The sequence below is a fragment of the Sturnira hondurensis genome, unplaced genomic scaffold, assembly GCF_014824575.4.
Source record: "Sturnira hondurensis isolate 20B ecotype Veracruz unplaced genomic scaffold, ASM1482457v3 Scaffold0008916, whole genome shotgun sequence".
Taxonomy (NCBI): domain Eukaryota; kingdom Metazoa; phylum Chordata; class Mammalia; order Chiroptera; family Phyllostomidae; genus Sturnira; species Sturnira hondurensis.
Genome location: NW_028081547.1, coordinates 454,319 through 468,203, shown reverse-complemented (window position 1 = coordinate 468,203; position 13,885 = coordinate 454,319). Strand labels below are relative to the sequence as shown.

General features: G+C 45.9%; 1 protein-coding gene across 8 annotated transcripts in view; it reads left to right on the top strand.

Annotated features, from left to right (window-relative positions):
- Nucleotides 1-13,885, top strand: part of KCNMA1 (potassium calcium-activated channel subfamily M alpha 1) — a 728,885-nt gene that overhangs the window by 525,591 nt on the left and 189,409 nt on the right. For all 8 annotated transcript variants that reach the window (XM_037056365.1, XM_037056367.1, XM_037056369.1 and 5 more), the window contains exons 12-14: nt 1,238-1,320; nt 4,836-4,905; nt 10,784-10,939. In XM_037056365.1, coding sequence (XP_036912260.1) covers nt 1,238-1,320; nt 4,836-4,905; nt 10,784-10,939 — 309 coding nt within the window. The remainder of the gene's footprint in view (nt 1-1,237; nt 1,321-4,835; nt 4,906-10,783; nt 10,940-13,885) is intronic.

Sequence of the window (13,885 nt, the reverse complement as noted above, 5' to 3'; positions counted from 1 at the left end):
GGTAATGGGCTCATTCTTCTTTCCAGAATGTGCTAACGTGGATTCCTCTTGTAAGGGAATGGGCTACAGCAAAATGGCATCTGCTACTTTACTCATGTTGTATCCGTTTTGTAAGCACACTCAACATTTGCACAGCAGTGAGTATAGATTAATATTTACATGTCAGTGAATCCACTGACTTATCTACATGTGAATCCACTTCAGTGAATCCACTGACATGTAAATGCTAACTGTGGCCACCACATAGTTAAGTACATAGTGTCATTGGCAAACACGAATAAGCCAATAGGATTTGGGTAAATGATTTGGATTATTAAGGAAAACTAGAGACCCTTGGGTCACATACCAAGGAGAAAGCCATGCCCTCCTCCAGCTGCAGGACTGGCATGTTAGGTAGAGCATACCAAGCAGGACAGATTGCAGGGTTGAGCCGGCATGCGAAGTCTCATACTTACAGGTCCAGTTAATGTTAGTCTTACCCAGACTGGACCCAAGTCAGGGCTAATGTGAAAGCCTAGGAAAACTTAGAGCAAACAGTTATTGTCCTTAGACCTAATTTAGACGTAAGTAATTATTAGCACAGCTCACAGGAATAAATTAGTTTTGGCTCATGTGTAGATAAGTCAGTAGGTTGTAGTTGGAGATAGTCTGTAAACATCATTTTATTCGTACAGGTTTGTTGTCTTTTGAATATCTGAATGCCAGTTGAATACTGAGCTATTATTGGATTCAGGGTTCTCATTTCCTCTCATTTCTTAAGGTGTGAGGAAGGTTAGAGGAAGGACTTTGGAGTCTGAGTTACTGAATCTCCAACTCCTCAGTCAACTTGGTAACCTGAGAGGAGGGAGGTAGTCCACCTAACTCCATTTCTCACCTAGAAAAGTTCGGGTGATGGTGCAGACGATGGCGCTAGGGGTTGGGGGTGCATGGGCCAAAAGGCTTAGTTAATAGTTATTTAAAGAAATCTGGAAAGTTCACATGTAAGAGACTGTAAAAGGAACAGTATAATTACCAAGGTACATGTTGTGCCCTTCAAGAGAAATAAGATGAATTGTTTATATCATAACAAGAACTTGCAACCTACACTTTTGACAAAAACTATAATCTCTCGGGACTCTTTTAAAAAATTTTTCTTGCAAAGTGCCAGGTTGCCCAAGAGCTGCTAAAAGAGAGAGTCTGCCACCAAGCATGGCTATTTATATGTTTGTGTTCTTTGATTTTCCTTTCGGTGTCTTAGATAGAGTCAGCAGATGCGTGCCTCATCCTTGCCAATAAGTACTGCGCTGACCCTGATGCTGAAGATGCCTCCAACATCATGAGGTAAACTCGGGGAGGCCAGAGAAGGCCCTGGGCTTGGTGCTCTTTTGGGTTCCCTGCAGAGCACCATCTCCCCCATAAGCTACCCACCACTCGTACATGCCTAGGTGGAGCCGAAGCTGTGGCAGGTGTGGAGGGCAATGCCACAAGGCATTGCCAACAGGAAGTTCATTCTTAGAAGATGGAAGCTCTGGGACCTTGAGTTTGAGATCCTTTAGACAGAACTAGGAAAGGAAAGATAAACTTCAGTGGGCATAAGCCTGAAATAAGGTACCATGTTTCCCAAGGGGGAATGGATCTGAGATACCTTAATTAGTAGTGGTTTTGTCTCTCAGGACATTTTGAAACACCCTGAGATGTTCTTGGTTGTCATAACTAGGGGAGAGTCCTGCTCTTGTCTGGTGGGCAGAGACCAGTAATGCTGCTCATCATCCTGTAATGCGAAAGACAGCTCCCCACAGCAGGGAATTATCTGGCCAGAGTGTGAATAGGGCCCAGCGTGAGAAGCCCCATGTTAGAGCTTTCCAAGTGTGTCTATGGCATCGTGATTAATGTCACCCACAAAGAGGAGTTCATTTACCCATGAGTTTGTTTCAACCAGTTCCCCCAAGTGAAATAATTTTGTTCACGGAATACTTTCTCGTTGCTTTTAATACAAATATGAATTTTTAAGACAATGTGCTATAGAGAGTTTTCAAAACTGTTTGACTCTAAGCCCCCAGCCCCATTTTTATAGAACATCCACTGGGGGGTGGGCACTCTTTGGAGAACCCTTCTCAGTAACTTCCTACAAATGGGCTGAGCCTGTCTAAGGCCACTGCTCTTTAGCATTTCAGTTCCTGCTCTTTAGTATGTCAGAAGAAACTTGCTCCCTGTTTGTTCTTTCACAGACCCAAATTCCAGACATCTTGTGTCTATGAAATGTCTCAAAAGTTAAGCTGTTTTGCTCCAGATAGTTAAAGCCCCTTTGAATTCTTCTTTCCTATAGCAGAGTGGTTAAGAAAGCTGGGAGGGAATAATAAGGAGAACCTTCTGGAGAAGAGATGAACTAAGAGAAAACATTTCATTCCGACTATATTCCCAGGAACTCTTGCCTAATTGCAAACAGCCATCTTTGGGGTCTAGACAAAGATTCCCTTCTCCCTGCAGCTTGGTTTACTATGTCTTGGGATTTCCCCGAGGTACAGGGTTGGGAAGTTGCCTTTGCATCATCGCAGTGCTCCCATCTCCTTTCTTTGCCTTTAATCAGTGGCCCCAAGTGACATGAGCCTCCCCATCAGTGAGGTGGGGGAATTCCTCCCTGCGTTTCGGGTGAGCAAGTCCTCCCCTCAGCATCTGGTCCTTGTGTCTGGCAAGTGACATCTGGCGCGATGTTCTCTTTGCATTCGCTTTTCTTTGGCAATATGATTAGTGCAGTCGTTTTGAGGAAGTCAATGCCTGAAGTCTTGTAAGCATTGGACTTGCCAGGCTGCAGGGAGATGGGTCCACCCCTTAACTAGTCACAGCTGGAAAGTGACTACAACAGCCCTGTCTTGAGGTGGGTCAGTCTGCCCTTTCCTTGAACTAGGAGTTCCATCCTTCACTAGGTTTTTGTATCATTGGAAGTGATAAACGTGTAGCCTTTAAGGAACTAGGCCTCTTTATCTTCAAAATTTCATCCAAAAAATCAAAAGAAGATGGAGCTTAATGTGTTGACCTCACAAAAAGTTTGAGGCTGGTACTGGCCACCCCCCCCCCACACCCCGCCCCCGCATTCAAAAGTGACTAATTGAAATGATACTAGCTTTGAAATGGGCATTTCTCTTAATCACAATATTTTATATAAGCCCTAACTGTGATAGGGTTAAAGTGAAGACATATAGGTTACCAGGGTGAGAGGCAGGATGCCAAGGCATAAAGATTCCTGAACAAAGTATTGTAGTATCAGAAATGTAATTAAGCCATCTATTAACCAGAATGAGAATTAACGGCTGGGCAGCAAAAGGAAATGGGAGATCCATGGTTAAAAATGGGCTTTGTCTTTCCTTTATTTGTATAAGCCTCCTTCCTCCTTAATATAATGAGACCAATCTGCCCCTTTTGAAATTAAAATGTCAAAGATCCATTTGAAATGAGCTAATGCAGAAAACCGGCTGATGCTGTGAACTGAATTCAGAGGGCTGACAAAGGCTCAAAGTCCTTGAGTTATAAGCATGGGCCAAAGCAACACTTTTTCAAAAATAAAATGAAATCCTTCAAGTGCAATAGCCCAGGGTGAGTTTGTGCACGAGGGACTTATGTGTGATCTGTTTCCTAAATTCACAAGTGGTAGCTTTTCAGACAAAGCTGCTTCCTGGCTGCCTTTTCCCCATCTTTGCACAAAAAAGAAGGGAGCATGGCGTTTCTTGGTGGGAAGTTTGTGGGGGTGGTCATAATAAATGCACTTGCATTTCTGAGTAGGCTTAGGAGGTGGCCTTTCTGTGGATTCCATTCGTTAGCCTTCCCTGTCACAGAAGGAAATGTACAATGTCACCTCTGACAGAGTCGGTAATGACAAAAACCATAACTTACACGTGGAGAGAGCTTTTAATGATTTCAAAGCATTTTCACATCTGGTCTCTCATTTTGCTTTTCATACCAACCCTGTGAAATAAATAAAGCAGGTACTGTTGCCCCCAATGTCCAGATGAGGAAACAGTCACAGAGGACCAGAATTTCCGGAAGGTCACCCAGTTCGTTAGTACAATAGCTGGGACTGGAGTCCAGGTGTTCATGTTCCTCTGCTCCTGGCCCCTCCCCTTTCCGCTCAGGGATTGTCAAACAAACAGAAGGGGAGGGGTGGACAGTGGTTAATCCTGAGTTGGCCTGAGGGCATTTTGGAGAGATTTTTCCACCAAATCAGGACCTCTGGAAGGCCTTGCCTTCCATCTCTAACCACCATTGAAGTCATCGTTTAGGTAGCTATTAGCTATGGAAGGCTGATCTGTCGATCCTAACTTAAGGGCTCTGCTTAGAGATCATTTTTGTGAGTGGCCATGTGTACAACAATTAGAATCATTTGATTTGTCATTGTTGTCTCAAATTATTAATTTGAGGAATTAGACTCCTAGCAAATTGTTTCTAGGCTCTCTTCCCCAGGGCATGAGATTGCAAACCTCCCATGGCCCCAGGAATTGGTCTTGCTTTCTTTAGATGCCTCAATAGGCAATGAATCCTGACCCTTGTTCTGGAACCCCCACCCCCAGTACACACACACACACACACACACTCACATACCATCCATCGCCAAGACATCACAAGGCCTCTCTCCTCTTTTGTGCCTGAGACACAGTCTGTGACAGTTGTGTGGTTTCTTTGTCACACTACCACAGGGTACGGTGGTGGAAACACAGTTTAACTTGGTCCAGTGCCTGCAACCCCTCAGGATGGCCCTGGCTGCTGGCACCACACTCTCTGCATTTAATTGCAATCACATTAATTGTTATCAGACTCCAAGGGTAAGGCAAACCCTGCCTCAGCTTTGGTTTTTTCTGTTTCAGAGTGATCTCCATAAAGAACTACCATCCGAAGATAAGAATCATCACTCAAATGCTGCAGTATCACAATAAGGTAGGACAGTGAGGGCCCCTCCAGGCCGAGAGATGCACACAGGGGTCCAGCCTCTCCTCCCTCACCGTACAGCCAAACACATGTGCGTGCACACACACCAAAGGCCTGGATAAAGAGGGTGGTGGGGAAAAACCTCCTGGGGACATTTCTTCAGGCCAAACATCTTGTTTGTAGTTGATCACGGGAAACAAGTACCTTCAGTACTGATTCTTTCATTCAGGAAGCATTGGTTGGTCCTCTAGGTTCAGAAATACTGATGCATTCTTAGATCTCCTTCCAACAACTTCCATTTTTATGTGTTGCACTAATTTCTTTAGTTGGTAATTACTGAATACCTACTAGGTAGTCCACATTCTTTGCCTGACCCCCTAACCCCACATGGATGTGATGAAGAAGTCCTATTTTGTGCTCTCAAGGATTCAGCACTCCACGTGTAGAGAGTGTCCCAAATCGGACTTTTCTGTCTGAGACCAGGTGAATGTAGGGGAACAAAACGTGGTTGGGTGGAGAATACGGAGCATGGCACGCTCAGATTCAAGATGAGAATTGCATGGTTGAATTCAGGAAAACAGTTGGCCAGCTAGAGATTAAACGCGAAGGAATTGTCCTGGTGTTGCCGCTGACAAAGGGGTTGGAAAGTCTGTGTTGTTCCCGGAGCCCAGTCTCATTCAGAGGCAGCGCTCCTTCACCCAGACCGTCATTAAACTCCTAGGAAAACAGCTTTGGGGGAGGGAAGGTGGCACTTTTTTCTGCTTGCTATGGGACCAGTCACTCCCTTAATGAGGCTTAGAAACCAGAGGCTGCTCAGTACCTGGAACCAGGTGTCCTGTCTGAACAGAATAACTCCCTGCTGGGTTTTGAGTGAGCTTGTGTCCCATCTTACAGGCCACGTTCCCTATGAAATAGGCCATCAGGTGACCCAGAGAAGACCCCACTCTGCCAAATGCGACAGTGCCATGCCATTATTTCTTAATTGTTGGCAAGTGCTGCCCCATTTTGCGGAGTGGAGGGCCATCAGTGGCTGTTGTGGAGTGGAGCCTGCTGTCCGTGACTGGCCCGCCACGCAGGTCTGTTGCCCATTGCCAACTGTGGCCCAGCCCTGGGCAGGTGGTTCCATGGCAAACAGTGTTGCTCTGCAGCCAGTAGGGCTTGGTCATGGGCACCCAAGGTCACGTTGTCCTGTGCGTCTCTAGAAAACCCAAGGACACTAAAGAGAGAAAGTGAGGACATTGGTAACTCACCAGCACTGGTTTGGAGGGTTTTTTTTTTTTTTGATAGCAGCCCCTGCAGGTGGGGGAGGCACTGTGGTGGGTGACAGCTCCTGAAGCAACGAACTTTTCTTCTTTCATTTGTGATTTGAAATTTTCTTTCACATGGGAGTGCTTTAAGCTGTTGTTTAGATTTTTGGCTGAATTTAGATTGAATAGGAAAACTAATATGGTATGTTTACAAAGGCATTTCAGTTTCTTCCTTTCTGCTTCCAATGAGTGCTGATGTAGCATCTTCAAGAAATTAAGGAGGATTTCAGCTATGGGATTCTTGTCAAACTCCAAGTAGCTTGGCGGGCCTCGGATCCAGATGGCACCTGGTCAGTGTTCACATGATTGCAGCAAGCTGAATGTCTTCCACAAACCTCTGTGCCCTAATTGTTCAGAAACAATGATGAAGACACCAACTGATCCATGATTATTTGCTTAAGACACATTTTATTTTAAACCACTCCAATCTACTTGGGTTTTAGAATTGGCAAAAATCACCTATGAGACTTTGCCCCTGGAAGTTTAATGTGGGTGCAAGGGACAGAGCGACTTTGACAGAGGGCCTTTTTCTCTCCCATTTCATTTCTTCTTTTTTTTTTTTAATTTTATTTATTTATTTATCTTTAGAGGGGAAAGGAGAGAGGGAGAGAAGCATCAATGTATGGTTGCCTTTGGTGTGTCCCCTGCTGGGAGTTGGCCTGCAGGGAACCGGCCTGCAACCCAGGCATGTGCCCTGACTGGGAATCGAACCGCGATCCTCTGGTTCGCAGGCCCGCACTCAATCCACTGAGCTACACCAGCCAGGGCTTTCATTTCTGTCTTCTAGAGAAAGAACAGGAAGTCCACTCGTCATTATTTGTTATCTTATTCCTTTAGAGTTGCAAGTAGACATTCTTCACCTTGCTTTACAGTTTTGCTCTGCTCCCTAAGGTCTTCCTATACCTACCTTTTCATTGTGTTTTTTCTGCCTTCCATGCAATATTATTTTTCTTCCTTTCTTGGCACTTTCTCTTCCCTGGACATCTTCACCCATTAAAACTGGCTTTCAGGAAAGAACCTGGTATGTGTGTGTAAACTTATGTCACTGTCAACATAGTCCAAGGGATAGTTCATTCCAGCATTGGATACCATATATGAAATGCAGAGAATTTCAGTCCCTTGTGACCAGATGAAGGTGGTATTATTATTTAGGGCCTAGAGGCACGTAGGGAAGCTGCCTGCTTGCTCTCCATATACTCTCGAAAAACTGGTCCTGGTTTGTCAGCATAATAATCTCAGACATTTGTGTCATATTTTATGGCTTTAAAATAGCTTTGACATCCATTATCTCATTTAGTCCTCTTCTGACCATCTGTGCACTTCAGCATCCCACTGTGTCTTCGGGGCTCTAAGCTCTGTCTCAGACAGAGCAGCTGTGGTCAGCACAAGTCACAGTCACTCGGTAGCCAGTGAGCTAAGAGAACTGCCAACTACTACCTTCTCTTTGAACAGAGCCATAGTCCACCGAACCAAACTGTGGTTCCTCAGAGTAGGCCTCATGGAAAGATTAGTATTCTCTAAAGTGGATATGTTTAACATCACTAGAATCTGTGGAAATGTCGCAGCCTAGTCAACTTCAGACAAGGAAAGAATATAGCCTAGGGACTTTCCTGATTTGATTGCAGATGACTTGAATCTCTTCAAGGAAAGAATGGTTTGGGATATCTTGAAAAAGTGTTGGTCTTGATGATTTAGTTATTACTGGACTTTCTCCTTCCAGCAGACTGTAGTGAAAGAGGCCTTTTTCTCTGACCTGGAAGCCAAGTCCTAATGGCCCGGTCTTTTTGACTTGCTCACTACAAACTTACACTTGGGTGTTGAAAGTATTTTCTCTAACGTGACTTTCTTTGTTCTTCATGGGGGCCTCCCCACAGTGTTGTGCGTAGTGAGAGGTGGGGCTGGGACTGGAATTCATCTCTCCTGGTTTCCCAGGGCAAACTGTTTTGCATTCCTTCTTCTTGAGATGAGCAGTGACTCAGCAGCAGAAACCGGGCACCCTTGCCTGCTCCACCCTGCTCAGCAGGTGTGCTTCTCCAGGTTAGAGAGATTGTCTCTAGATTCCCATGCAGTAATGCTGGCATTTCCACTGGACCTATACTTCTGTCAGTGAAAAGGGACAGAGTTGCCAGAAACAAAGAGTGTGAGTTCCTGGGTCCCCTTCCTCCTTTTGTTTCATGCGCACAGAAGTCCCTGGTCCTGGGCTTTGGCGCATCCCTCACAGCTCCCTCCCTACGATTGCAGAAGCTCCAGGGGCCAAGAAAGGAAGCCTGGGAAACAAAAACAAGTGCCTTTGCTGTGTACTAACACGTAGAATAAGTCTAAGGAACTCAAACCAGATGGGCACAGGAGGGACCCAAGGCCTAAAAGCCTGGACTTCCTACCCTGGATGGCACATGCAGACATGAGAGCCCTCTTGAAAATGTTTTGTTTGTTTGTTTGTTTGAAGATGCCTGCCTGGGGCTTGGACCACCCAAATCTTTCACACTTGATGATTTTATTTTTCATTCCGTAGATTTAATGTCTCCTGATTCTTCTCAGATGGTGTTAATGCAAATGAACATTTCTTCACTGAGACTGATTGATGGATTATTCTCCATGGTGCCAAGGAAGTGGAGGGGAAAGTGGCCTTCATAAGCCAGTGGAGAGTCAGGAGAGAAGTGGGACAAAGGGCAGGGCTCCTTGCTGCACTGAGCATTCAAAGTCTGGAAGGTCTCTGATACTCAGCCAGACAGACGCTGCCATCAGCTACGGCCCACACGAGGGACTCTTTGAACAGTGCTGTCATCAGTAAAGGGTACAGTCACCCCTCCCAGGAGTAGACTCCGCTGGGTCAGAACGCAGGAGATTATCACAGAGCCGGAATTTGCAAGAAGGAGTTTCACAGGAGTGGTTATTTCTGAAAGCAGAGTGGGGATCTTTGGACCTGCCCTTGTTTCCCCAAGGAGTCTCGTGTCTCCTACTACAACTATGTATATGGAGGACTCCTTGGTGCCCCTGGGGTTTGGAAAGACGTAGTGACCTCGGGGCTGTAGAGTCTTGACACTGGCAGAACCCAGAGGGTTGTCTTCCTTGCAGAGCTAGGGGTCTTTGTGCTGAGACCTGGATACTTGCTGAGTTTTGGGGGCAAAGACTTTGTGTTTTTGGATGCAGCCTTCTTCATTTATTAGACAAATTGCATCCTTAGGAAGTTCCTTTATAAAATAAACCAAACATAACTACCTTCTTGTAGTATGCTCCAGTCAATCTCAGTTTTGACCCCTGGAACACAGCAAGGCTAGCCTCATCTCTTTTCACCATTGCAGCACCTGGATATTCAGAGGCAACCCTTCTGTCTCTGTGAAGGCGTGGCCCTACTTCAGGCCAAACACTGCTGGCTCTCTTAATTGTTGTTCTAAAGGTGTTTTCCAGAACTCACATCTCTCTTTGTGCTTGTCATTTTTTCTCTGTAAGTTATTCAAACAGCCAGTTTCCCTCCCAACATCTGCCTGGTAAAACTGGATCAGGCACTCTGGAACTAGCCTGACCAGTTCACACGAGAATGGAACATTCATTGACATTCATTTCCCTTGATCTGGAGACCATTTCTAACTATCAGACATTGGCTTGCTCTGTAATTTGTCACACGGTTGGCCTCTCATGGGTTTTAGTTACCCACACACTTAAGGGTTTTTATTCTTTTTCCTGCTGTCTGCTGCCAAGTTAGGTCTTCTCATTCTGAATTTATATAATTGTTTTTTCTTAACCTAAATGCTGTACTTGACACTAAGACCTTTTAAATCTATTCTGGTTGTTTTTTATGTCCATTTTTTCAACTCTGGAGAACTTTTCGAATCTTGATTCTTTCATCCAGTGTATCATCTATGACTCTGCTTCATGCCACTTGAAAGCAATTGGCTGAGCATGGCTCTGGGCCCTGATCTGAGTGTCTGACCTAACAGTTGAATAGGATCAGTCCATCTGCAACAGATTGTAACATGTCTACACTGTGATTTGCCTGATGATTTAGGGCAGTGCTTCTCAAAGTGTGGTCTCCAGCCCAGCAGTTCAGCATGGCCTTGACCTTCTTAGAAATGCACATTGTCCAGGCTCACCCCACACCCACTGAATCAGCAACTGTGGAGGAGGGGCCAGCAATGTTTCTGTTCAGACCCTCCAGGTGACTCTAATGCTAGCTCAAGCTTGGAGTAGTGGGAAGGTAGGTAAAAAAGAAATCTCAAGTACCCAGGCATCTGGCAGCATTAGAGTCTGTTTGAGGGGCCAATTTATGGACAACCTAGCTAGACACACTAGTAACATGGGCCAGTGTCACAAGAGGAATTTCCGTTGGACTTTACTCGGCTAAGGTCAAACCTGAGGGGAGGTCTTGGGCTTGGTAGGTACAAGAGGCAATATTCCAGAGAAACTGAAGTCTGATGAAGAGGAGAGTTGAGTAAAACCCCAAGCAGCAGACACAGGCATGGGCAAGAAAGGACAGTCTGGATGACCCTGAGCAATTGGGCAATGCTGCACTGCCCAGAGGAGATTTTAAACAATCAAACATTTAACAAAGTAAGGTCTCATAACTGTTTTTCTTTCCACAGGCCCATCTGCTAAACATCCCAAGCTGGAATTGGAAAGAGGGTGATGATGCAATCTGCCTCGCAGAGCTGAAGCTGGGGTTCATAGCCCAGAGCTGCCTGGCCCAGGGCCTCTCCACCATGCTCGCCAACCTCTTCTCCATGAGGTCATTCATAAAGGTAACGTCGTGTCCTATTAGAGCACATTAGCCCCCGATTCAATTTGTCGTGGGGTTGAGTAGAGAGCACAGCTTAAACTCAAAACAGATCGACGGGCTTTAACCACTTTGGTTGAGGAGAAATTCCTTGTTACAGATTTGGGCAAGAGGCCAACTTCTTTCAAAATTATGTTTTTATTTTTATTTGGCACATCCACGGCCATTAAATGATTGTTCAAAGCACAATCCACTCTTTTTTTTTAGATAAACCACATGTTTATCTATCAACAAAGCCTCCGCTGTTAAAACAAAAATATGATTTATATACATTCCATATGGCACCAGAGCGCCTAAAGAAAAGAATTATCATTTTGCTCTTTTACATCAAGTGGCTGGTGGACCTCTCACTGTGTGGATAAATGCAGACCATGTGTTTGTGCTGAAGCCCAAACCCCAACAACATAATTCATTTATTTATTTCTGCACAATCAAGGAGGCCAGCAGGGCTGACATGCCACGGTTATTTGAATGGAGAGTGAAATGATGAACTGAGTCCTCGTCAGTGGCGCCCTTTACACTGTGAGGCACACGGTCTGGATTTGCTCATCGCCTTGTCAGCCGGCTCACCCCAGCGGGGCCCCTGCCTGCTGGACCAGCTCAGGCAAAGAAAGACCCAAACCTGTTCTCACAGGCCAGGCCAGGCGTGTTCTCAGGACGTTGAGCTGAGGGTCCAGGCTCCTACTGAGAGGGCCCTTGGAGCTCAGGAGAATGATAAACCAGTCCATATCCTTGGATTGTTCTCAGCCTCAGCAGTCAAGGTGGCAAATCAGTGCAATAAAAACTGTCTAGTTTGGGCCTCTCTGATTTGGCACTGATGGCCATTAATTCAAGATCTGGGCTTACATCCCCCTCCCAGTTATTCATTTATTCCCCTTCCCCTTCCTGACTTAGTTGTGGTTGAGGTGAGAAGTCAGTGAGTCACCAGGGTGTTCTGCAAAGGGGGTCCACACCTTTGAAATCAAAGGTGCGAGGTCTCCAGGCTTTTACTGTCATTGCTGCTATATCTACTGCCAGAGATGAGGCCTTGGGTGAGTTGAGGACATGACCCTGACTGCGGTGAGAGGGATGGGCTGGAGGATGGAGATGCAGGTGATGGAATAACTTTATGTCAGTGCTGATCCTGGGCCTCTGCAACTTGTCTGACTTAGAACAGGATAGTTTTCTAGGTCCTTACTTCTGTACCCATCTAATTTACATTATGTAGTCAATTTATACTTTGCATTCCTCTGTAAAAGAACAAATTGTTTTGGAGTCCCTTCAGTCACTTTAGCAATGGATGCTTTGATGAAAAAATTCTTCTGGTTGCTGTGTGCCTACAGACCTTGACTTCACTGAACCCCTGGCTCAGACCCAGCTCACAGAGAGGGATATTGCATTCCTTTAAGTGGCTTCTTCAGTCCAGGCTACAAGCGCCCTGACTGGCTGAAGCAGAGTGCAGGCAAAAGGGAAGAGGCAGGATGATCTGTGCGGCCAGGTGTAGAGACAAGCCCAAAAGCTGGATGGAAGCTTGTGTTTCCTCAACCCAGGATAAAGAGCTGTCACCAGGAGAGCTCCTCGGGCTCATTCAGCCAAGCCCTGGTGGTTCCGTCCACTGGGGAACTGCCCGCAGGACCAGGCACTCGGGCTGAGGCCCTGGACTCTGCTTTCTTGTGTTGATGTAATACGGCCTTAGCAGGGCCCCACTGCCTATGGGGCACTTGACATGCGTATGTTTTGATTTTGTGGTGCCTGCTTGGAAACTAGAGCCACCTGTCAGGAAAATTAATAAAATGGATATGACACTGATTCTTCAGTGTTATTACCAGCAGGGAGAGAGAACTTCTGTCCAACCTCCCCCAAGACCTCTGCAGCTAAGGACGTTCCCTCCACCCCAGCAAATCCCATTGCCAAGGTCCTATTTAGGAAGAGCCTGTGGGAGAGGCCTGGCCTGGTCCTGTTGTAACTAAAAACACATTTCTTTTCCGGGGTTATGTTACTGTGTTGTTTCTGTCCAGGCCAGCTCCTTGGTGTTTGGGGCCAGCTCTCTGCATATGGCCACATGACATTCAGGTGGTCTTTGTGTTGGGATTCGCTAGGCATGTGACCTGACCTGGAAATAACAACACTTCCTTCCATTGTTTTTTTTTTTAATTTAAAATAGGGACAGCCTTAAGCATATGTTCTCCATTCTGTAATGTCATCTCTGTGCACTTACCCTCCAAATCCCAGGTCCTTGTCTCTTTTAAACACCACAGTGATGCTTTCCTTGGAAAGTTTTATACATTTTCTCCCATTCCAAGGATCACAAAGCCTTCACTCATTTTTATTTGGGGGCAGATGGAGAAGGAAATCTATAAATGGATTGTTGTTTACAGAAATTGCTTCCTTCCCCAGTGTCCCCCATGTCCTATGTAGAGAATTCATCAGCACTTAGTCCTGTCAGGACGGAGGGAGACTAGATGGGCCTGTGGCAACCTTTGATCCCTTGAGAACACTTAGCATTTCTGGAAGCCAAAGGTGGAGTGTGAGCTCCTCCTCCCCCTTCCCCTGGGCAGGTGCCCTGTGTGTTTCTTGGTTTGGCAGAATACACTGTACTCGGTCCCTCCTGAAAGAAGAAGACAGAGGAACAAGACTGAAACTGTGATGATATATCACAGGCAGAAGCACAGTGATTAGCTCCCGGGCTTTTAGAGCCAAGACTGAAAGTGAGGCTAAGAAAGGTCAACAAAAGAGAGAGGGGCTACTGGTATGTAGCTGGTACAAAAGAGACCTAGCCCAGAGGCACCAGAAAATGCAGGGGAGCACTTCCTGACCTTCTCCAAGGTTACTTTCAAAGATCCTCACCCTAGAGCCCCAGGTCATTGCCCCCGAAACCCTAGCTCCCATATTGGACACATTATCTCGGGATGGTTCTAAATTTTGGGACTAT